The sequence below is a fragment of the Athene noctua genome, chromosome 7 (assembly GCF_965140245.1).
Source record: "Athene noctua chromosome 7, bAthNoc1.hap1.1, whole genome shotgun sequence".
NCBI lineage: Eukaryota > Metazoa > Chordata > Aves > Strigiformes > Strigidae > Athene > Athene noctua.
Window position 1 is genome coordinate 11,092,931 of NC_134043.1, and position 24,077 is coordinate 11,117,007.

Here is a 24,077-nt window from a genome sequence, read left to right on the forward strand (position 1 = left end):
TGTTGGTGTGTCTGATTTGTGGGAAGCAACTGAGCGCTTAGGCTTGCACAACCCTAAAATAGATAAGCAATGTCTCTCCTGAGTCAGCGACTGTTGACCTGTTGCACACAGGGTGAGGAGTCCCTGTTGGACATCAGCTGGTCCATGAGCGTGGCGGGAGCCAGCAGTGCTGGCTCAGGGGGCTTCACTGCAGCTGGTGGGTCCCTTTGTTTCCAGGAGACAGTAAAGCCTCCGTTCACAGCTTCTCCATCACCGTGAGGAGCTGTGGGCAGCACCAAGGTGTTTTTTCACCGGTGCTTGTGCTACAGGTGCCCGGAGTGTCAAGAACTGAGCAGAAACCTGTAGCACTGGGCTCAGCGCAGGCCATGAGTGAAAGAAGCTGCTTCTCCAGACGAGTTTGTTACAGTGGAAAGGAAGGGGGGAGGCGGAAGAGGTGACGGCGACCTGGTTCCTTCGGCAGCCTGAGGGCCTTCCAGCTCCCGGCGCGGGGAGCCGGAGGACATTTTGTAAGGCGAAGGCAGTGCCTGAGGCGGCTGCCGGTGTGCGGGGAAGTTCTGGTGGGGAAAGGAACGTTAAGGGCGCAGGTTGAAGCTGTGACCGGCGGGAGCCGCCCGCCTGCGGCGGGTCTGTCGCGACAGTCGCGGGCGGGAGCGGCAGGGGCCCTGTTCCGGCCACCGGGCAAGGCCGCGGGCCGCCCCGCCCCGCCGCGCCGGGAATCGAAACTGAAAGCGGTGGGGCGAGGGGAGAAGTCGAGTCGGCCATGGCGGGGCAGCGGGCGGGCGCTTTCCCGCTGCTGGTGCGCGGCGACTGGGGGGCCGCCGAGCCGCCCCCCGCCCTGAGGAAGAAGCTGCTCTGCTACTTCCAGAGCCAGAAGCGCTCGGGCGGCGGCGAGTGCGAGCTGCGGGCCGGGGCCGGGGCCGGGGACCTCCTCGTCTGCTTCTTCCACCCCGAGGGTGAGCGGGGGGGCCGGGGCCGGGGCCGGGGACATCCTCGTCAGCTTCTTCCACCCCGAGGGTGAGCGGGGCAGGCGGGGGGGCGGCGGGTCCTGGGGGGCTGCCGCGGCCGAGGGGTGCCCGCCAGCCCAGGCAGAGGGGCCGGGAGGCACCGAGAGGGCCGGCTCCCAGCGGACGGGAACGTGGTGTAAGCTGCCCCTCGCAGGGGCCGTCGCTTTCTGTGAGTTACAGCACAAACACCGAGTGAGTTACTGCGTATGGGCTCGTGTCTGCTGCCTAGTGTGTAAGCGACAAATGTAGAGTATGTCATATATCGTATACATCCCATAATGCGCAATATAGAATATATTTTATATATATATATATATATATATATGCATGCTTGAATTCGGTGCTTAGTACTAGCCTCTAGATTGCGTTTTGAGTAACTCTAGCATATTTTAGTAAGTCTGTCCTGCCAGGGTATGTGTACATACACAGTAATTTTGATGCATAGTAGTATTCTCTAGATTGCACTTGGAATAATAAAGCTTATGTTAATATAACTTATATATATTTTAGTTACAGATACGTATTAAAAATACAACATATATAATATGCAAGTATTTAGGTGCAGTTGTGTTAAATGTATACATCTATATGCATGTACACGTATGTGCATAAACACGGATATATACACTTCCTTTTTTTGTGCTTTGTCATGGTTTCCAGTTGCTGACTCTCCCAGCCGGTAAGTTCAGGACATACAGCCCCAAGCCGTTTTGACACTGGCTGGAAGACACTGGTGTGCCCCACAGGTGTGGGGCCTCTACCAGGACCCTTGTGCTGCAGCCCCAGCACAGGGCTGCCCGCTGGAGACCAGCCAGGAAACGAGTGGTGGAGCTGAGCTTTGTTTCCCTGATGGGTTTTTTTTTCGGAAACGGTATCCCCTGTTGTTTTTCCGTTCTGTTTCAGAAGGCAGGCGTTATGTGTGCTCTTAGAGGTTTAAAGCTCTTTCACTTTGTGGCACGGTATGCGTGTCCTAACGTAGTGGTGGAAAAGTGATAAGTAATTTAAAGTTGTATTTCTATTCAGATTGTCACTAGGGTGTTTTGGATTTATTTAGTGAAGCAACGAGTTCTTCAGAGACAGTCTCATAAGCTGTGTTTGGGAGAAAAAAGAGAGTTGGAGTTGATAGTCATAGAACCCAGAAAGGCACTAGCTGCTGAAGAGAAGGCATCTGAAGAAAAAGTAGTTCCCACAAAGGTGAATAAAAATTTTAATCCTTACCAGAGCTTTGAAGTAGAGGTGAAAGTGTCAAATCAGTCACTGATACTTTGTTTTCATTTTATTTCAGGCTCTGGATGCCACAAGTAATCTTCAAACAAAAGGTAAAATGTTATCCATCACTGTGTGCTGATTCTTCATAAAATGAAAACATCGGTGCTTTTCTCCTCACAGAGCTCCAGTTCTGTGGGGACTTGTGCTGAAGTTTCTGAATTTTGCAGCCTCACTCAGGTGATACAAGGAGAGATGCCTGGCCAGGGACGCTGTAGACTCCATCACCAAGGGTGGAGTTGACCTTGTCAGACCATGCGCCTGGTTTTAATTTCTAAAATAGCCTTTATAACCAGAGGAGCATCTCCAGAGAGGGATTTACCTACCTTATCCTGCATAACTGCTCTAAGATAAGATCTGAGTAGAAACACCTAGACTGAAGGTCTTAAGCCCAGGCCTGGCATCTTTGTGCTCCCTATGGTTAGGAGAGTCTGTAAAGGCAAGTGGTGCATCTCAGCAGTACCTCAGTGACTTCAGTTAGGTCCTCTTTCAGCAATAGTCTGCTCAGCTTTATGATTCAGAAAGCAAGCTAGAAAACAGTACTGCACACCCAAATATACCCATGTCTGTGAAGAGTAAATACTCAGCCCTAAATAGCCCAGTTAATCTGGAAGTTCTTCAGTAATTATCCTATCTTTCCCTTTCTGTATGAAGTCTTGTTTGGTGCCATTTTGGGTGGTTTTCCTTTCAAGATTAGATACTCAAAGGTCATCTACTGTTTTTCAGTTATACTGGAGAGGACCTGGGAAGTCTCCAGGTGCTGCTCTTAATCGCTTTGCTGGGTCAGCCTAGCTTTCAGTTTTGGTTTTATGTACTTCCTTTGTTGGACATAGTGGAGCAGATGATTTTTGTCAGTGATCTAGAAATTGCTAACTAGCATCTGTAGAGCTATTGCTTCTGTGGTTATTTCTTTTGTTTCCCCCTTGTTGGGCTTATGCTAGTAGGCTTTCAAAGGCAGCTGTGTCCTGTAAGTGTTACGGGTTTGGTATCAATCGTTGTACCTTGGGAGAGCTCGTAAGCCTGGCGAGTGGGCAGAGCCAGCCTGCTTGTGCTGCTGCCTGCTTGAGCCTTCCTACCCCACAGCTCTGTTTATCTCCTTGGGGCTGACCCCTATGGCCTTCCTGTTGGGTGCTGCCTCAGGATTTAGGGGTGTTTGGGTGTTCTTGAGCAAAAGCAAGCAGAGACCTTACCCCGCTCTCCCCCCTATCCCCGGTCAGGTGTACAACTGCTTCACTGAGCTCCTCTCCTCTCAGTTGCATGTGTCCTCTGCCGCAGCCAGAGGTGGTGACCCTGGAGGTGTGCACTGAGGGTGGTGAGTGCCAGGGTTTCATTTGATGCTCCTCTCCCTGCCATGGTGCAGGGATGTGCTGTTTTCCCGTACTGAGAGGGGCTTATGCTCCTGCTTGTGTTTGTTGGGGCAAGGAGTGGAGAGCTGCCTTTGTTTGGGCGTGTGGCCATCTTGAGCACCCAGGGGTGCCCTTTGGCCTGTGCCAGTTCCCCACCACCCTGCACGCTCCATGACTGCCATCTTCCATGACTTGTTGGACAGTTGTGTCACCACATACCTGGGTGACACTTTTAGTTTACTCAGATGCGTGAAGGAGCACATCATTCCTGTTCAGAGGTTCTCTCCCACCTTTGCCCTCATCTGTCTGCAAAGCTGGACATGTGCCTTCCTCTGGCCACCACTGGACTTCTGGGGTATTCGGTAGGCACCCCTATTATATCTTCTAGCTGCAAAATTTTGTTGCATCCCTGCCAGCCTTCTGTGCATATGGGTTCTTCAGCACTGTCCTGCTGCACTGATGGCAGGGCACGCTGGTCATCAGGAGGCTTTGCATCGAGTCATGCAGAGCAGAGTTGTGGATGTCCCAAGCTATGTTCAGGATTGTTATGCCTGCACCCAGGCTAAGAAACAGATGTAGAGGCTGCAGGGTCTCTCACAACCCTTACCAACACCTGAGTAGAAAATTATCTCAATGGATATTATTTTATTTATGTCTCCAACACAGAAACATACCAGTGACCTTTGACTTGTTTACTCGTGGCTGGTTTTGTGCCACCAAAGAAGCTGCCTGCAGCACCTCAGAATATTTCATCTGGGCTGTTTTGGATCCCAAAATGTCCTGGGGTACCTTGCAGTATTTGATTGGTTAGATATTTTTTTCTTGGGAAAGGAAATGAGAGGAAGGGTAAGCAAAATCTGTTTATTCCAGGAAATGTATACCAACATGTCATGTGGTTTATTTATCTTTCTGTTGCAGTTGATGCAGAAGCCTTGCAGAAAGCAGAGAGTTTTGTTCCAAACAGTGAGCTCCAGGAGGAAGCTGGCTCTGCAGAGAAGATTGCAGAGAAGTCCACAGAGCCATTGCCTTTGGTAGTGTTGGAAAACATACAGAGATGCAGTCCAAAATGCTTACGTATGCTATTGGAGAACATCAGCGGCCTGACAGTGGATGATGACTTCACTGTGGAAGTGATACCTGAAATAAATGTTGCTGTAGCTACCTTTATGAAAAGTATTGGTAAGACAGAATGAACACCATCCTTCATTTCCATGTATGTGTATGAGTATTAGCTTTCAGACCTTGATTCCTCTCCTTTTAGAGATTCAGTTTTAAAACGATACTTGGACTGTAGTTTCTCAAGAAAGATGTCTTATATACAACTCCATGAAAATGCCAGTGATCCAAATGTTACACTGAAAAAAGAAAACTGTGGCATCTTCATTAATTGAAATTGGGTGGGAATGTTTCATTGTCTCTCTCTGATTTTGTATTAGATGGAGAAGAATTAGAAGCGGATTGAGTGTGGAGATGAGTTCAACCAATTATTGAAGTATACAAAGTCTCCATTTGACACAGTGGTGGAACTTTGAGAAGTGCTTAGTTTATACATGAGATGAATAAGAGGGTAACAGAGACATAGTGGTAGTAAATAGCAGAAGGTAACATAGCTGTGTGTGTTTCTCTCTTTTTGTTACAACACAGAGCTGTTTGGCACCAAAAACAGTTTTGCTCCAAATACAGGGAGAAGTAGAGTCAGCTCATGTCTCTGCCAGAACTGATAGCCATGTCTGATATAATAGCACAGGAAAACATAGTCAGTTCATGCTGCTTTTCTGTTGACAGATATTGAAGAATTTGTCAAAAATTGTTCAGAAAACAAGAGAGTTAAAGAATTCAAAATGAGTGCCAAGCTTCTTGAACTGACACAGAGCATCAAGGCTGAAAACATACCCGACAATGTTACCACAGACTACATCACAGTTTACTTTGAGAGTGCGCGGAATGGAGGAGGGCCTGTGTCAGACGTCCAGCTCTTCCCTGAGGAGAACTCGGCCATCATTACTTTCTGTGATCACAAAGGTAACACTGTCCTTTGCCTGACCAAAGTGCTCCCAGGTGGAGGACCTGAAAGAAAATTACTGCAAATTTAGGCATTAGAAGGAGCCTGGCTTGCTGTCCTGATCCTGGGAAGTGCTCTGGATTTAGAAATACTGCTGCACGTGTAGGGTTTTGGAATCTCTCTGTTTTTTTATGTTACCAGAGGTTCATTTTAATACCTGCTTTGTGTATGGCTTGTTCCTGCTGATATTTTTTCCCATTTACAGAGGTTTTAATCTGCAATACAGCCTGAATTGTACTTGAAGGGAGAGGAAGCAGGATTTGTCGATGACTTCAGCTTTCAGTTAGCTTTCAGAAATTAATTGAGGTCAAATATGTTCATTATCAGGGAAGAATAAAGCGTGATCTTGTTACTATTCCTTGTGCTGAATTGCTGTCCCTTTTTTGTGCCAGGACATCCTCTGGTAAATATCTCTGTGTTAGGAGACTCCTGGCTTAGTAAAATCCTTTACTTTTAATTAAAGATATCTACCAGGTGATTGTTTTTCTTCTGACTCTCAGAATTTGCTTAAGAATATTTTGTGCATTAAGGTAATATGTAATTTGGATCGTTGTAATGTGACTATAAGTCCCTGCCAACATTATAATTCCTTTCCTTTGTCCATTCCAATTGAAATGAAAAAACAAAAAAGGTAAAAATGCACTGGCACAGTTTTACTTTAAGGTGAGAATAAGGAGCATTTCATAGTAGTAACTTGATATGGCACTGCGCTGTGGTGGACTTCCCTTAGGAAATGCGAGCAAGGCATAGCTGTACAAGTAAATACAGGCACAAGTATATTTACCAAAGTAGTTGGGAGCCAAGCCTTTTATCTTGTCCCCTACAGTGGTTAGGAAAACAGAAAGCCATAAAAATAGCTCTTTCAAATGAAAAGGAAAAAAATTATTTTATTCAGTGTAATAGTTCTAAGAACAGAGTCATTTGCCTGATTTGAAGTTAATGATCATATATGTGTTTGTGTCTGTGTGTGCTGACTTTTAGATCTAAACACTGTCTTGAAAAAGCAGCATTTCCTGGAACAGAGACAGATTTCTGTGCATCCATATTACCACTCCCTGGGAACAGCTCTGTACGGAGAAGAAAGACCAACTATCAAGATGCCAGACCCTGTTGGGGTGCCACTAGATCCATATATCTGGCAGTTTTTGCAAAGGCAGGCTGAATTGATCCAAGACATAAACCAGGAAATGGCAATTTGCCATTGTGAGCTAAAATGGCCCCAGACAGACTGTGCACACCCAGAAATTATGTTGTGCCCATCATCATCACTCTCTGAGAAGAAAAAGCCAATGATTAAGTTGATCAAGACATGGAAGCAAGATGCTTCTAGTGAATTCTCACGTATCATGGCACGTTATGTAGCTATAAAATGTAAAGTAAATTCAGTGGGTTGGGAAGATGTGAAAAACAGATTGGTGAAGGATGTTGCTCTGATCGTAACTGATATTTCTGAGGAGATGGTGGTGATTGCTGGCAACAGAGCAGCGGTGGACAATGCAGAGAAAGAAGTGAGGGAATGCATGGAAAAAGCCATGAAGCAAAGTGAAAGGGAAAAACAAAGCATAGAAATTTCAGTGTCAGTGATCCCAGGGAAGTATGCTGTTCTGCACAATGCTGGGCTGGAAGAGAATATTCACAAAGAATATCCGTGCTTAAAGATCTCTTATGATGACATAAAAAAAACTGTTCAGTTGTGTGGATTACCTGCAGAAGTATATAAAATCAAAGCTGACTTACTGGAAAGGGTATTGAATATGCCATTTACATCAGTTACCGTTGATCCTCATGTTTTCCAGTATCTACGGCAGGTAGATAATAAAACAATGTCAGAGACATTATTCACTAGGAAAAAAATTAATTCTTTTTATGAGCTTGAGGATGGTACTGTGTTGCTATTTGGAGATGCTACCAAAGATCTTTTAGAAGCAGAAAAGCAAATAAAGACAGGCTTAGAATCAGCGTGCATCAACGTGGAGGATGGTGAAGTCATTAAAAAAGAGCAGTGGAGGAGTCTTGTTGCCTCCTTGCTTAAGAGGTACAATTCTTCGCAGGAAACGGTGCTCATTAATGAGCCTGTTGGAAAAGAAAGTAAAGTGATTATTGCTGGCTTTTCTACAGCTGTAACAGAAGTTTATCAGAAACTTAATGATTTTATAGATAGAAACACACATGTGGAAGATGTAATCCCAGCTAAGTCGGTGGTGGTAGTGAAGTTTGTAGAGAAGGAAAAATCCAGTGTTTATCTCGAATTGAGGAAGAAAGGTGTGACAGTAAGTTTTGACACCAGGACACCATGTATTTCCCTGAGTGGACCAAGGGCAGAAGTGCCAAAAGCAGTCATCACATTTGAAAAAGTTCTCTCATCCCTTTACTCAAAAAATGTTCCAATTGATAAACCAGGAGCCAAAGAGTTCTTCACTGAGAGGAAAGAATCGTGTGTTTTTGAGGCAAGGCAGAAATTTAGCTGTTTGATTAGGCTGAAAGAAGAAGAACAACAACATAAGGATGAAAGGTTTGGTAATAAAGACAGAAAAAAGCTCTACTACAGGAGAATGCTGCCAGATGGAGTTTTAGTAGCAGTATATAAAGCTGACTTGTGCGCTTATCCTGTTGATGTTGTGGTAAATGCTTCTAGTGAAGACTTAAAGCCCATCGGTGGCCTTGCTGATGCACTCTTAAAAGCAGCTGGTCCGGAGCTGCAACAGGAGTGTGATGAGCTGGTGAGGAAAAACGGGACTTTGCTGCCTGGGTGTGCAGTTATCACGGGTGCTGGGAAACTCCCCTGCAAGAACGTCATTCATGCTGTTGGGCCCATGTGGAGGGAGGATGAAGCAGAAAAGTGCATGTACTTGTTAAGAAAGACAGTGAAGAAAAGTCTGCAGCTCGCTGAAACATACAATCATCGTTCCATAGCTCTGCCTGTTATAAGTGGAGGGAGTTTTGACTTCCCGCTGCAGATGTATACAGATTCAATTGTATCCTCCATCAAGGAGACCTTGGAAGAGTCCATGGGGGACAGCAGCTTGAAGGAGGTTCATCTTGTGGATGTTGCAGAAGAAACAGTTCAGGTTCTGAGCAAGACAGTGAAAAACATGTTTACAGTTGAATCTTCCTCCCCGATACTGCTGACATCACACTCGGAAAACCATAAGGCGAGAGAAAGCCAGGATAAGAGAAAAGAGGATCTGCAGGTGGTTACAACAAAAGAAGGACTTCGCATCCAAGTAGAGGTGAAAAACATTCAGGAAACCATGGTAGGTCTTTAATTTTCCACTTGTTTTCTAACTTGATGTGAAGGTCTTTAAATAGGAGAGGAAGGACAGTAGATTATATTGTTTTACGAGGTAATTGCTACATAAGGGAGCAACGGCTATGTGCTAGCTAAACAAGGAAGCAAGCTTGCAAAACTGGTAGATTTCAGGTTGGAATCTGTCACTCTACAGCCATTTCTAGTGAGCAACAGTGAATTTGGGGATGTTTTGTTCCCAGCTAGGTTTTATTCATTCTTTAGTTCTAAGGTCAATGTGTAAAACAGTTTGCTTTGTTTCTAAATGGGAAATGTTAAAATACTTTCTAGAAGTATTTATATGATCTGTATCGATCTAGGTTGGATATTATGGGAAATCAGGACCTGTTTGGGCTGCTGTTGTGAGTCATGTTGACAGGGAGCATGTAGCTTTTTTTTTTTTAGTTCCTGGCTCTTTGGATGGGTTAAAGACAGTCTATGAAGAAGTTACTGCGCTCTAGAAAAGCAACCCCATGGAAGAGTGCATGCTTAGATTCTTTTGCCAAAGTCTATACCTGATTCTACGTATATTTCCCCCGTTTTCTTTTTTCGTTCTTTTTGCTAACAGAGAGTTTAACTACTACTCATCTAGACCATCAAGACTCAATTTACACTTCTGAACATAGCTTCTTTCCCTTGTGATTTTTTTTCTTCAGTGATGCAAAGTGTATCCTGATAAATTTCCTTTTTTTCAACAGCCCCCGTTTTTTATATTTTGGGAGTTTAAAATCTTCTGAAATAATTATTATTATTGTCCTGTTGTTTCAGTATTAGTTGCTTCAGTTGTCATTTTGGTGCCTGTAAAAGCCTATTCCAATAAAAGAGCAATAATAGATGTAAAACAACCTCAATATGACACACACTGGAAATACTTTGTAATTAAAACATGTCCAGTGGTATAAACAAAGCAAGTGCCAGACTTCAGGGCTTTGTCTGTTTTACTTCATGAGAGCACAACAACTTCCCTTTACCTCATTTTGGTGCATGAGGTTCTGCTTTTCTGATAAAGTGTAGACAATCCCACTTCAGTGAAAACTAAGGACATTAAACTTTCTACGTGACATACCTTATACAATACTTGTATTTTGCATCCTGTGATGATGCTAGAGAAGAAGGAGCAACATTGCAGCAGTTCTTCGCAAGGAAATGTAGCAAAGGCTGGGTCTGGGGAGAGGGGTTTAGGCAAATTACAGAGGTTTGGTTTATTTCAGCTGCCCAGATACTGGCATCTGCCTGGCATGAGGTGAGTCACAGCCTTACCTCTGCTGAGGGCTTGACAGCTATGGATGGATAGATGGATCATGATGACCTGCTCACACATAGATACCGCTGGGGTTGGTACTCACAGGTGGGTCTTATGCTGCCTCCTGTAGGTTTCACACAAGTCCAGGAATACTCAGTATGCAGAAGCTGTGCTGAAAACCAGGTTATTTCTTCACTGGTATCTTGGTTTTTATGCTGTGCATTGCTTTGGTAGTGCTATTAGTCTCGACGTGTATTTTTACTTGGAGTCTGGCTATAGATATTTTCATTGCAATTTTGTTGCAGACGGATGTTATCGTCAACAGTGTTGGCACAGATCTGAGGTTTGGTGTGGGCCTTCTTTGCAAAGCGTTGCTGGAAAAGGCTGGAGAGGCGCTCCAAGTAGAGTTTGAGAATGCAAAACAAAACCAGGTTGCTGGTTCAGGGAGTGTGCTCTGCACCAGTGGATGTGATCTGGCCTGCAAGTTTGTATTTCATGCCATAATGCCCATGTGGGATGGAGGAAAAGGACAGACCCTGAAGGTACATTTTAATTATTTTTTAAAAAAAATAAGTATTTTGAAACCAGATTTATTTGGGATCCTATCCTGAAGTTTCAGGATTTAAAATAGTTCATTTAGGTAACTCAACTCCGTTTACTTCTGTTGGAGTGACCTTAAAGATGCCTTGATGCACTGAGGGTTTTTTCATACCAGTGTAGTCTCTGTGGAACTAATAATGAATTATGCCCCTTTTTTTAAAAAAATAAAAGGATTTTTGCTGTATTTTACAGACCCTGGAAGGTATAATCAATTCTTGCTTGAAGAAGACTGAAGAACTGGGACTGAAATCGATCACTTTCCCAGCTATTGGAACTGGAGGATTTAGATTTCCTAAAACTGTTGTTTCTAAGTTGATGTTTGATGCGGTATTCAAGTTCAGTAGTAGTCACACTTGTAAGACTCTCCAAGAAGTTAATTTTCTCTTGAATCCAGAAGATTTGGATAACATCCAGGTAGTTCTTCTCAGGACAAAGCCATCTGTGTTATATACTGTTCTAGTTATGCCTTAACAATATATTATAGTTGTATTGTTTTCTGAAGGGACTAATTTAGCACTTTCTTACTGCTGTGGGCTGGTGACACTGAGATGTCTCTCCAGTGTCTTATTCAGTGTCTCTGAAATATAAACTCTCAGCAAGCACAAGCTGCAAACAAAATTGGCTTCGCTGCTGGCACTGTAAACACATGTAGGTGCTCACTTGTCTTTTGACAGGGGAGTTCTGGCAACACAAAGACAGTTATCTATTATCACACTGTCCCCACCAAGTCTTCCACTGTTATTAGTGATACCTAAACATGACTGTAAATTGTGTCAGATGGATCAGCAAGAGCTACCTGACTGTTAATGTTAATTATAGAAACATTCAGTATATAAACTCTGAAATACTATCTTTGGTACCTTTTTTCTCTTTGTAGGCCTTTACCCTTGAACTAGAAGATAGGGTACCTGAAAGTTGCAATGCTGCAGCACCACGGTCAGGTAAGTTGTACAGGGGTAGGAGGTGGGACACCGGGGAGTGTAAATGCTATGAAGTGCTTTTATAGGTATCAGGAAATGGACAAAATGTCATCAAGACACAGAGCATTTTTGTTCCTCCTAATGCACTGGCATTCTTAAACTCCATTTGTAGAAATCTTAAAGAGGAATTTCTTTTGTTGAGGGCATGCTATCTCTTAGTAATGCCAGTCTTATCACATGGAAGAGGATATCCTGTTAGGAGAACTGTTTGTCCTACTCAACTTGGTATTACTTTGCCAAACAATCCATAAAAACCATTTATTTCAGTACCTTTAATTTCCTATATAGAGATATACAGAATGAGTAATTTCCATTTATTAATTGAGGTAGTGTGACCCAATAGCAAAAACATATGAGTGAACTGCATCAACAGCAGAGCCTTATTCATAGGACTATATAGCTCTTTTTTCTCAGTTGCTGTATCGGTGAGATGAAGGTAAGAGTGTGTAGATAAAGTATGAATTAGGTAAGTTTAGGCTAGAAGTAAGGAACAGTTTTATATCTGTGAGAGTAAAGATGAAATAACTTACAAAAGTGGTGTGATGGGATCTTCATTACAGGCAATGCTTAAGCTGGATACTCCATTTCTTGTAAGAGCTAATTCAGGAAACTGTTACAGAACTGGTCAGATCACATAACCCCAAGAGTCCTTTCTGAGTTTATACTGCGTGAATTTACAGGAAGGGAAATGGTTTCACTTTCACATTATTTAAACAGGAAGAATACTCCTGCTTTCTTTAATGGAGTGGAGAGAAAGGTAGAGACTCTCTAGGTCCATCATACTGATCTAGAGCATATTCCTTAAAAGGAAATGTTGGAGTTTCCATCAGTGGAAGAGAATAATATCCCAAACTAGAGGACAAGTGTTTTAAGGTATTTTCCTTTCCCTTGCAGGTTTCATTACACGTGTTACAGCTACAGCATTGGGAGTTCATGAAATAAAGATTGGTTCCATTACACTCCAAGTAATTAGTGGAGATATTACCAAGGAAGATACAGAGGTTATTGTAAACATATCAAATCCAACATTTAATGCCACAACAGGTATTGAATATGTAGTTCTTCAGTGATATATTTAGTTTTTAAGAGGGGGGACAGGAAAGAATTTTCCATATGTGAAACTTTTATGAAGTATTTTTCAGGTGAGGGAGAGTTGTGATTTGTCAGGAAGTAGATCTTAAACAGGTTTTTTATGTGTCCTGAATACTCCATTTAGTTTCCAAACTACTCAGACAGAAGGCATCTGACCAGATTTATCTTGTTTAAAAACAAAAATGTTTAAATAAAAGGTAATTTTTAGTTCAAATGTAATTCTGAAAAACTACTCTTGTCCTAATTATACTTCACTGCAAGCCAAAGCACCAGTTAAGTGAATTGATCTCTAAGTAGTAGAGGATTTTTTGGAAACATTGTGAATTAAAAGCATGAAAGATGTCAAATGATATAATTCAAAACAATTGGAGAGTTTGGTGAGGCGCATACTATTGGCTGGTGAAACAATTAAATAGGAGTTACTCTTAGGGATTTCTAATCAATAATGGAGGCAGTGTTCTCTTTGCAGCCAGTGCAGTGTTCATGGAGTGTGCTTAGGGGAACTGGCAAGGTTTTGTACTTTGTTGGATCTTGCCATATGAGAATTTGTGGTATTTGTAGAGTGCAGAAGCTGGGTAGAGTTTTGAGTAGAAATAGCTAAGTTGACTGAATGAATGTGTATGCTTTTCTTGTATAATTTAAGGGGTCTTCAAAGCAATTATGAATGCCGCTGGTTCCCAGGTAGAAGAAGAATGTGCTCAATATGGTATGTTAAAGAATACTATTTTGATTACTTTTTTTAATGTTATTGCTCAAAATTTAAGGTTGTTTTATAATTCTTTGATATAATTATTTTGTCTGAAAAAATAGCTTTCAATTCTAAGAATGTGAAAAGTTCTGTTGTTGTTTTGACACCTACTTTGAGAAGTTTTCTTTTCACAACTGAACAGAAGATGGATACAGTTTTCTGATGCTAATAAGTGCTGGAAAATTAATGTAATTTATGTTCTTTACCCCTGAAATTACTCAAGTGTGTTCTTGACTTAAGAAACCATCTTACTGACTTGAGCGTAATTTTTAAGTTCATCTCTTGTCAGCTACAGGAAAGCTGGTTTTGAAACTGAACAAAGTGGTGGAAGACTGTCTTTTGCTGTAAGCATGCACAGGATTGGCTTTTAAAAGCTAATAGCAAATCTGGATTTATACTCACAAATACATAATTATTTTTTTATTGAAAAAAATTTAACTCTGCTTATCACCTTGATCCTGAGTTCTTCTGTAGTCTGTGTTCTGCCAGACCAGTAGAGTGGTAAAATCCCAACTCAGTGTGGTTGGGTGTTGGAGAACGGCTTGCAGAGAGCAAGGCCATGGGTCTCTGCAGAAGCTGATTGCAGCCATCTGAGGTAAACAAAGGAATAAACCCAGGGTACAGTTATGCCAAACAACAGACTGTTATGTTAACAAAGAGAGAAACTGAGGTACACAATGGCCTTGATGGTAAAAACAACCTTGGGAAAGGAGGCAGGCCAGAAGAGGGAAGATGTTGTGACATGTCTGAGATGCCACAGGGGGCTGGGATATTATAATGTAGCTTTTTACATGTATCCAATAGATTTGTGAGTAGTGTGCATGATTATTGTAGAGTGCTTATATAAGGGGTGATTTCTGTCAATAGTTGGGCTCAATAGTTGGGCTCTGCGGCACAGAAAGAAAAACGTTGTAGATGCATAAACAAAATGTTCCTGCTCTGAATATAGAAGTTAACTTTCAGGATGGATTTTCCTGGATATTTTTCCCAGCCTTTGGCTGTGCAGGCTCTCCCTGTTTATCAGCCTGACCTAAGTGCATGCAGAGCATCTTACAGTGTCATTGCCTTTGTGACCAGCGAAGTGGTATGTAACTCTGTGTTCATCAGTCCATTCATCCTCACAATCTGACTCCATTTTGAGGTGTTTGTAATCAAACATGAGTGCCCTGAAAAAATACGTGCATCTTTTTAAAGATTCCATACCGCAGTTCTTAGATCAGCTGGTCATTATGTAATGATATTATTTTAAACATTCAGCTCTTCTACAGAATAAGAGTTTGAGCTTTCAAGGAATAAGTGGTGTTAGAAAGGATTTCTCATATAAATTAATTATGCACAGTCTGTTGTCATGTTTTTAACTAAAAGTGAGGTGCAATTAAATTCAACATAAATTCCAAAGTTGTACTTTGTAGCAGAGATCTTGGAAGACTAAAAACCACAGAATTACTTGAATTACTTTCTCAAAGAAATTCTGCCATCAGGATATTTAAAGAGAAAACCGGAATCAGCTAAACCCAGTGAATAGCTCACAGTGGATTTCTCACCGATTTTTTCACTTCACTTCTAGCATCAGTATAACTAGCTGTCTAATCAGAAGAGATAGCCACTTGGAAAATGTTAATGTCTCCTCCTTTATCTTCTCTGTTCTAGCTGGGCAGTCTCAGAAAGGCTTTATTACTACACAAGGTGGAAAACTGTTGTGCAGTAAAATCATCCACTTGGTTCACAGTAACAATGTGAAGAGTCAGGTCTCCAAAGTGCTTAACGAGTGTGAGCTAAAGATGTACAAATCTGTTGCCTTCCCGGCAATCGGAACAGGTTTGTGTTTTCTTGGGAAAGGAATGAGGATTGTGGTGGGGGTAACTCAGAAACTGGGATAAAGTTAATACCTCTGATATGGATAACAGTAGACTTGTACAAAACACTGTTAACTGTAATTTGTGAAAGTTCATTGTAATCGGTTCAAACAACCACCTGCACACTTCAAAAATGCTGTTTTTTTAAAAGTATAAATATTACAGTCAATATTGATTGAGCAAAACTGCTTTAAAAAAAAGGTATTGCTCCATAAAATACATTCTGCCCCAAAACAGACGGTATCTCAGCTGGCTACCCTGCACCTTTCTTCAAACTTCCCATAGACCTTGCTTGTGATTTCAACCACTTGGAGTGGCTGGGGTCGGGGTTTGTAGGCAAAGAAATCTGGAGTTGTCCTGAGACCAAAACTTTTGCCTGGCTGACTACATAAATTGTGGGCTGGGTACAGAATACCTGCAGTTTACACCTTTTATAAGTCGTGTTTGTAGTGGAGGGCTAGAGGCAGGCTAGCTTATTTGGCTTAAGCAGGGCCTGAAGAGAGCAGGGTATCCTCAGACCAAGGCTCCCATTGTCTGGAAAAAGAAATAGTGAGCTGGTCATTGTTCAGCGTGCCAGGTTAGTGTAGGAGCTGGTGTGTGGGCCAGTGTTGGACTCCACAGTGATAGTTATGGCAGGACCCCTGGACTGCCAACATCATCTGCGTGCTGGTGGCTGTCCAAGGGATGCCATGGCTGAAATTGGCAGAGGTCCCACAGCGTTTCAGGATAAGCTTTAGGTTGTACTTCAGGCTTGTAGGGGAATGAGAGCAGTTGTTTTGAGTTTGGTGTTCCTGTTTGTATGCCGAAATACACTGCAGGCGTGTGTCAAAATCCTCCAGTAATTTGATTTGTTTTTACTTTGGTACCTGGTTTAAAGATGGGCATAGAGCTAGTGATGTGTGGGTTTAAAAATATCAGGGGGATGCTAAACCTGAAGTGCTTGTTGGAGCCTCAAAGTAAATGGGGGGCGAACCCCAGAAGGGCATCCCAGGTCTGTGTAGGATATCAGCTCCTGGAACTGGGAGGCTTAGGTTGTAAGGCTGAAGTTAGGTTTAGGGCTTTGGCCAGAAAGCATAATGGAGGAGGGGAAAGGGACACCAGTCTGTACGAGCTGGGGATGTGGTTTCTGTTTTCTGAATGCTGCCTTGATTTAACTACTGTTCACTGATACATGCCTTTTAGGTCAAGCAGGACAGAGTCCAGCAAAGGTAGCTGATGACATGTTGGATGCTATAGTGGAATTTGCAAGCAAAAGATCAGTACAGCATTTGAAAAAAATTAAAATCGTCATCTTCCAGACAAATATGCTCAAAGACTTTTATGAAAGCATGAAGAAAAGAGAAGATTCATGTTCAGCCACAACAGATTCGTGGATGTCTCTGCTTAAATGTAAGTAGCTTTCTGTTTGCATGGGAACGTAAAACTAAAGATCTTTTATTTAAAACTAATAATTAACATATGTTTCTTAACAGCATTTTTTTGGCGCAAACCCCAACTCACTGAGAAGAAAAAGCCTGTGGTTTTGGAGAAGAAAGTTGATTTAGCCACATTTCAAATTTGTGGAGAAAGCCAAAAAAATGTGGATGCAGCTGAGTCCTGGATAAAGAATTTAATTTTAAAGGAACAGTTTGAAAACAGTATTTCAGATGAGCTAATTGAAAATTTTGATGAGAGGCAAATTGGCACTTTGGCAGATCTCCAGAGAAGAAAGCATGTTACCATTCAGCTTGACAACAAACTTTCCCCACCTTGCATTAAAATTTCTGGTATTACCAGGGACGTCTATTTTGTTTCTGTGGAAGTTCAAAAAATGATCCAAAAAATTAAGAATACGGAAGAAGAACAATCCAAGGCAGAACTTGTTTATAACCTGGTAGAATGGAGGTATCCAAGAAGCGGTGATAGCTTTGTTACTTTTGATAAACTGACAAATATGAAGCTGGAGGATGCTAAAATGGCTAAAAAACCATATCTTACTGTCAAAATTAACAAGAAAAACTACAGAGTGAATCTGAATACTTTAAAGGCTAGTGATGAACTAGGAAAAACTATAACCATTCAACGTGTGCTAAAGAATGAAGGTAAATTACAGCTTTGTTAATGAAAAAACCTTTAATAGTGATTGTTGAATGATAATTCTGGTAAATGCAAACTCAGGTATTCCAAAGAAGTAAGCTATTCCATAGCTTTTTTCCTTTTCTCTTCCCCCCCACCCTGGGCATACCATAGCCAGCAATTTTAGTGTCATAATTAGTGGCAGGTATGACTGAAATCAGAACATCAATTTTAAATACAAATATTATCTGTTTGTATGTGACTAGTGAGCATAGATTTCATGCTGAAGTCTAAGTAGTGTATGAAGCATGCATAAAATTCTTCTGTGGTTTTCAAACTTGTTTTAGTTAGACACTGGTATGGGGATAATTAGGCTAGAGAAAATGTAAAGTCTTAATAGTGCATTGCAGAGCCAGTGATGTATTGAAGAGAGAGAGTATTCTTGGAGTAAAGTACTGCATAAGGTACTGTCCTCTCAGCCCTCTATATGTAGTTTGTTTGTAAGATGTGCCTACAAAACTGAGCTAGATATCTGTCATAATAATGCAACCTGTTTTGCAGAAAAGCTGTCAATAGAGTTTCCTGCGCAGTGGGAAGACATGGAAAATGAACATATCAAGCTGGTGAATCTCAACCCATCATGTCAGGAATACGTGGATGTTCAAAACAAATTTAAGAAAACCTGTCACAGCTTTGTCATAGAGAAGGTGAAATCCTATGGGGAGAAAAAAGTGAATTCTTGGGCTAAAAATATTAACATACTTTCTAAATATTTGTTTGTAAGATGTTGTCTGCAACCTAATACACCTTTCACATGTCAGTCTCCTTAGCACCTTACAGGGTGGATATAAATCAAATCAAATTTCCTAAGAGTTGCCCTGCCTTCTAATAATGCAAAACCAGTGATCATCAGTCTTCAGGCTGGCTCTGTGTGCGACTAACATGGCACTCACTAGTTAATGTGGTATTTGCAATTAGGAAATTCTATATTGAAATGGAAGCATGAGCAAACGCATTCAGAATACAAAGGAAAATACAAAGTCCTTGCAGACTGGCCATAAAGCTTTTTACTATTTTACCACTTCTTCCCTGTCACTCCCAAAGTGTCAAGATTTCATCCTGCTTATTGAAAAGTCTGCAACACAGTGTGCAGAGTTTTAATTGCCAGGGAGAAGATGGAATTATTCAGAATCAGGAGGAGCGATAAATAGGAGAAAATATGATGAAATTAAGAGTGAAAATATGTTTTTGAAAAAATTTCTTCCATCATGAGATTCAGTGAGCATGGTCAGTAAGACACAAATAGAATAAAGTATTAGTATACAACAGAAGAAGTCAGGTAGTGATATGAAGCCTTTTTCCTCTCAAAATAGAAAACTATTACAGCAATGCCTTTAAGATTATACTTTGACGCAGATACACTGTTTCCCCTGAGCTATATTCAGGTTGTTGGCATAGGGAGCCAGCAACATCTATCCTCCCACCAATTTATGTTTATATAGGAGTTTCTTATGGGTTGCTAAGCTACACACTAAAGGAAGTCATTTCGACTTCCAAGCTGAGATCTAAAAGAGAAACTTAAATTTGACGTAATGCTATCACTACAGTCTACCCTTTGGTGAGAAAATTATCAGTAAAGATGATGAGGGTGTGCAGAAGGCATCTTGCATCGCTGCCTCTGGCAGTGGTACAACAACCTATTTCTAAAAATGACAGTGCACAGCTACCATGATTGCCTGTATACCTGGGCAAGACAAGTGTATGCCAAAACTTACCAAACTTGAAAACCTCTTGTAAGCTACTTTTTTTTCCTGATTTTTCAGGAGGCTCACATATTCAGATTCCCAACCCAAAACTCAAATTAACAGGGCGTAGTGAAAATTACTGTAATTCTTTCAGTTTGATTTGTTTTTAATGCTTTCCTGCCATGATAAATATTGGTCCCTACCAGTATAAATATAGTTCTATTTTGTAATTTTGCAGATTGAAAGAATACAAAATCTCTTCCTCTGGCAGACATACCAAATAAAAAAAAACTCTCTCTGTACAAAGAACAAAAATCAAAATAATGAGAAGTTGCTATTTCATGGGACATCTGCATCCTCATTGACTACGATCAACTGCAGTGGATTTAATCGTGGGTTTGCTGGAAAGAATGGTGAGTCATTATCCAAAGCAGTTAATTTCCTAGGCATGTATGAGGTACTAGGGAATGTCAGTGTCACAGTGCTGTCAGCACAACATGAAGACTGAATAAAGTTGGAGAACAAAATAATAACTCCAGAGCATAATCTCTATGGACAGAGGAATTAACCTGTTCTGATAATCCCTTGTTGATGAATGACATTATCTAGAGGGTATCAGAAAAAGCCCACCTAGTCTGAGATCAAGCCTGGGCAACTTTTGAGAAATGTTTTGTATGATCTGCCTACAGCAAGGACCAAGGACCACTGTTCAACATCCTCAGCTGAAATACCAATCACTAGCTGCTTCTGTCTTCCCTCAGACAAAGGCAGGTAGCAAAGCAGAGGTGCAGATACATTTGTTGCTTCTGAAGAAGGACAACACAAGCACTCATAGGATCCCATTCCCTGCCCATTTTTATGCAAATGAAATCAGTTGAAATTTGTGAATTAATTCTTCTCCTTTTAATAGTTGTTAGGGACAACTATTAAATATTTAACAGAAGGACTTTCTGCATTAGTTCAAAGATTATTCTGTTCAGTTCCTCTAGTACACTTATGCTTATTATTTGGTAGCATTCAAATATGAAGAACAGGATCCAAAGAAGTGGAACTTGGGCTGAACTGAGGTGCCAATTGCTCTTAGAGGTCCTGCAGCCTTACTTCAAAAGTCCTTACTTTTTGTTCTTAAGGAAGAAAACATTAATACACAATTGTGTATGCCTAGGGCTGACCTGATCTTGAGAAAGCTGGACAGCTTAACTCACATCTAGTTGACACTTCGGTGTGGTCTGGATCCAAAAGTAGACATTTCTCAGTCTGGATCCTCTAGAGGTACTTACACTGATACTTTCTTGAGAAAATGAAGCCCAACATAAGCAAAATGTATCAGACTGTGCCCAGATAGAAATGGCAGCCACCTTTTCTTTTTAAAACGTGACCAGAGGAGATGTTTTGCTTTCCTGCTCTTTGGTAGTGCAGGAGGTTGGATTTACTCAGGAAGCAAGAGCCCTTGATCCTCATGTCCTCATCTTTGCCTGTCACTATTGACATCCATCTCTCTGTGTCAGCCATGATTTACAACAGGAAAGGCACACTCCCTTTCTGTCAGGGTGGGTAGCCATGCAAAAATATCCAGAGATCAGAGCAGCCAGATAGGAAGGACCTGTCTGGCTTGAACAGCTTTCTACCAATGTCAGAAAGAAACATCTCGAGCAAAGAAATGTGATTCCTCTAACTTGCTATGAAGTGTAACTATAAGACCATAATTACAATTATATAGTCATTTTAAGTTGAACAGGCTCTGAGGATTTGCAATTTGATGGATTGCAGGCTAAACAAAAAGGCTAAACAGAGGAAATGTTTTTCCCCATAGGAAAGGGCAGTCAAAATGTGGATGTTGGTTCTTACCTAACACCTTAGTGGGTTCATATTTGATATCCTGATACAAAGGCTTATTACTAGAATTTGCTTTTTAACCAAGTTTGGAACTTCTGCAGTTAAGAAAAAGGGGGGAGCCTTAGAGATTCTTACAGGAATAAGAACACTATATTTGAAAATCTTGTCTTTCCAAACAGCTGCAGTCATTGGAAAGGGAACCTACTTTGCTGTTGATGCAAGTTACTCTGCTCAGGATATTTACGCCATACCGGATACGAACGGCAGAAAATACATGTACTTGGCTCGGGTCCTCACTGGGCAGTACTGTGCTGGGAGGCAAGGACTAATCACTCCACCACCAAAAAACCCAGCAGATCCTACTGACCTGTATGACAGTGTGGTTGATGATGTGACTAATCCAACAATGTTTGTCATATTTAATGACATTCAAGCATATCCTCAGTACCTTATTACTTTTACATAGAATATTCTTAGTAATCTGGAAAATTTTAGTGCCTTTTACATGTGGAAAATAATGGGGCAATTCTTGTTTACATCTAGGTTTCTTAAACTAATTAGTTATTTATTCATGTGTTTAATTATGGCTTCAATTTACAACCACAATCAGGCTAGGATAAGCAAATATTTTCGAACACACTATTTCAATACTAGCATTTCAAATTCAGTTATGTGGAGGTGTCAGCAAGAACTGTGAGAATAGCCCAGACCTCTTCCTATGCAAGGCAGAGGGGACTGGTACAAGAGGCCTGTGGCCTGAAGTTAGAGGTGTAGGGTAGGTCGGTGCACCTGTGCATGTTCCTGTTTCCAGTATTCCCCATATAAGCACCAAGGGAGTGGCTGCCTGTGAGGGTTCATTTAAAATACTCGCCAGCAAAGTTTTCAGTCATTCCCAGGCATCCACTCACCCTTGTTGGTGAAGAAAAAAAATGCAATATTGAATATACACTTTGCATTCATTGTTTCACCCCCTCTTATGCTGTTGTGGCATACTTTGTTATTCCCTAGGTATAAATTCCTATATTTATACACAGTTCCTAGGGACATTCTCTATGGTCCCCTGCATTATGTACATCCAACTTCCACCTACAAAGTCATTGCTTCTGGAATTCTCAAGACAGTAATAAAGGAACTTTTAATTTCTTCTGGTCAGTACCGAAACATTAACCCTTCCTCAGAATTACCAGTTTGCAGAGAGTCATCTATCTACAGGGGCATAACTCAGTTACCACACTTAAACAATCTGAATTTTTTTAAAAGTTCTGTAAAGAAATAATTTGTACATATTTTCAAGCTGTATGCTTAATTATAATGATCATCTTAGAACTGCCAATTAAAAGCCATATACACATGCTTTTAATAAAAGTAGTTTCAAACAGCTACATTGTATTACTGAGTCATTTACACGGGAACAAAGGAACACACTTAGTAGAACTGTTGCTTTACAATTGCTTATCTTTGTAACAGGGATGCTATAAATAGTGAGAAGCTGAAAAGGCTTAGACGACAAAATAGTTTTCTTGTATCATCTGAATGATGGAGTTGTGCATACAGATTCCGGGTGAAATTATTCTGGCTTAGTCCAAAGGAGACCTGTGCTGCAAGTAGCTGGCAGGATGTCTTAAAACCCTTGCTACAATGATCTCATTGCCTGCAAAGGGGAAAAGTGTTTACGGTATCTGTAGGTGGCAATATTAAAAAAGTCTGCTCTTCGCAGATGCCTGTGCAATGCTGCAGATGGATGTCCTGCATAAATTCACATTTAAAGCAATACAGATTTTAACCCACTCCTGCTTTAAGAGATTTTGCTCCCTGTGAAAAGGTGAGGATGGTCTTCTCCCTTCTCTGTTTTTTTTGAATGCTTTTCTGTCTTGTGGGAGCACTGCAGCTGCCAGAGTGACTCGGTTTAACTGTTGGCACCAGGCATCCACCTGCCACTGAGCTGCTGGGTGAGCCGGGACACACCGACCTCTCTGTTTGCATGGCCCTCATAATTGAGTGCCTTGGAAAGCAGCAGGATGAAACACAACAAAAAACCAGAGAATTTTTGTCCCCGGTGGCGGAAGTTTCTTTACTAGTTTCTGTACTAGAAACTTGGGGATGCTCTGCTGTACAGTGTTTGTGGACTGAGAAGCTGGAAAAAGGCCGTGCCATGTATGAAAAATGAAATCTCAACCCCGGACTTGAGCTCTGGCCTGTGCTGGGCACAGGAGGACCTCTGGTTCTAGACAAGATTTTAGACTCATGGCCTGGAGGAAACTCCTCAAAGCGCAGGACTCCCATGGACAAGGAGTCTCGGGGAGAGAAGGAGGGGCTGTGCTGAGCTGGGGACCTGGTGCCCCAACCCAAAACTGGCTTTGATAGCGGCAGAGGCAACCCGAGCCCTGTGGGGTGCACTGAATCTCAGGCAGTAGCTTGATGCACAGCCCCCCGCTGCACTGCACAGGCCTGCCAGATTGCACCAGGCTGCACTGTCCTTACGTGGATCGTGCCGTGCTGCACAGTGCTGCGTTACCCCACGCTGCACCTGGCCGGGTTGCACAGCACTGCATCGCCTGGCCTTGCTCTCCACAGCGCTGCGCTGCTCCCCTCCCCGGATGCAATCCATTGCCCGGCACTGCATGCACTGCACTGCCTTGCCCCACAGGCACCACACCAGTGCCCTGCAGCTGAGAAGGCTCAACTGCACAGCACTGCATTGCCCCTGCAAGCGCTGCATCGCACTGCCTGACCCTGCATCACTCTGCATCGCACTGCCTGACCCTGCATGATGCTGCCTGACCCTGCATCACGCTGCATCGCACTGCCTGATCCTGCATGATGCTGCCTGACCCTGCATCACGCTGCATCGCACTGCCTGATCCTGCATGATGCTGCCTGACCCTGCATCACGCTGCATTGCACTGCCTGATCCTGCATGATGCTGCCTGACCCTGCATCACGCTGCATCGCACTGCC

General features: G+C 42.1%; 1 protein-coding gene across 1 annotated transcript; it reads left to right on the top strand.

Annotated features, from left to right (window-relative positions):
• The first annotated feature begins 4,572 nt into the window (after window positions 1–4,572).
• On the top strand, window positions 4,573–22,501 carry LOC141962583 (protein mono-ADP-ribosyltransferase PARP14-like). Its single transcript, XM_074910907.1, has 14 exons — window positions 4,573–4,795; window positions 5,402–5,638; window positions 6,660–8,932; window positions 10,513–10,749; window positions 11,000–11,221; window positions 11,685–11,748; window positions 12,682–12,831; window positions 13,523–13,585; window positions 15,278–15,445; window positions 16,666–16,872; window positions 16,956–17,564; window positions 18,100–18,245; window positions 19,522–19,696; window positions 21,299–22,501. The coding sequence occupies exons 1-14, from the start codon at window positions 4,693–4,695 to the stop codon at window positions 21,583–21,585; spliced, it is 4,941 nt and encodes a 1,646-aa protein (XP_074767008.1). The 5' UTR covers window positions 4,573–4,692; the 3' UTR covers window positions 21,586–22,501.
• Window positions 22,502–24,077: the final 1,576 nt, after the last annotated feature.

Bases quoted from the DNA above. Each gene is read 5' to 3' on its own strand.
- LOC141962583 (XM_074910907.1), top strand. From the start codon at position 4,693: ATGCTATTGGAGAACATCAGCGGCCTGACAGTGGATGATGACTTCACT. The intron at 11,222-11,684 runs GTAGTTCTTCTC...TTCTCTTTGTAG, and splicing joins AAGATTTGGATAACATCCAG to GCCTTTACCCTTGAACTAGA. The intron at 16,873-16,955 runs GTAAGTAGCTTT...GTTTCTTAACAG, and splicing joins GTGGATGTCTCTGCTTAAAT to CATTTTTTTGGCGCAAACCC.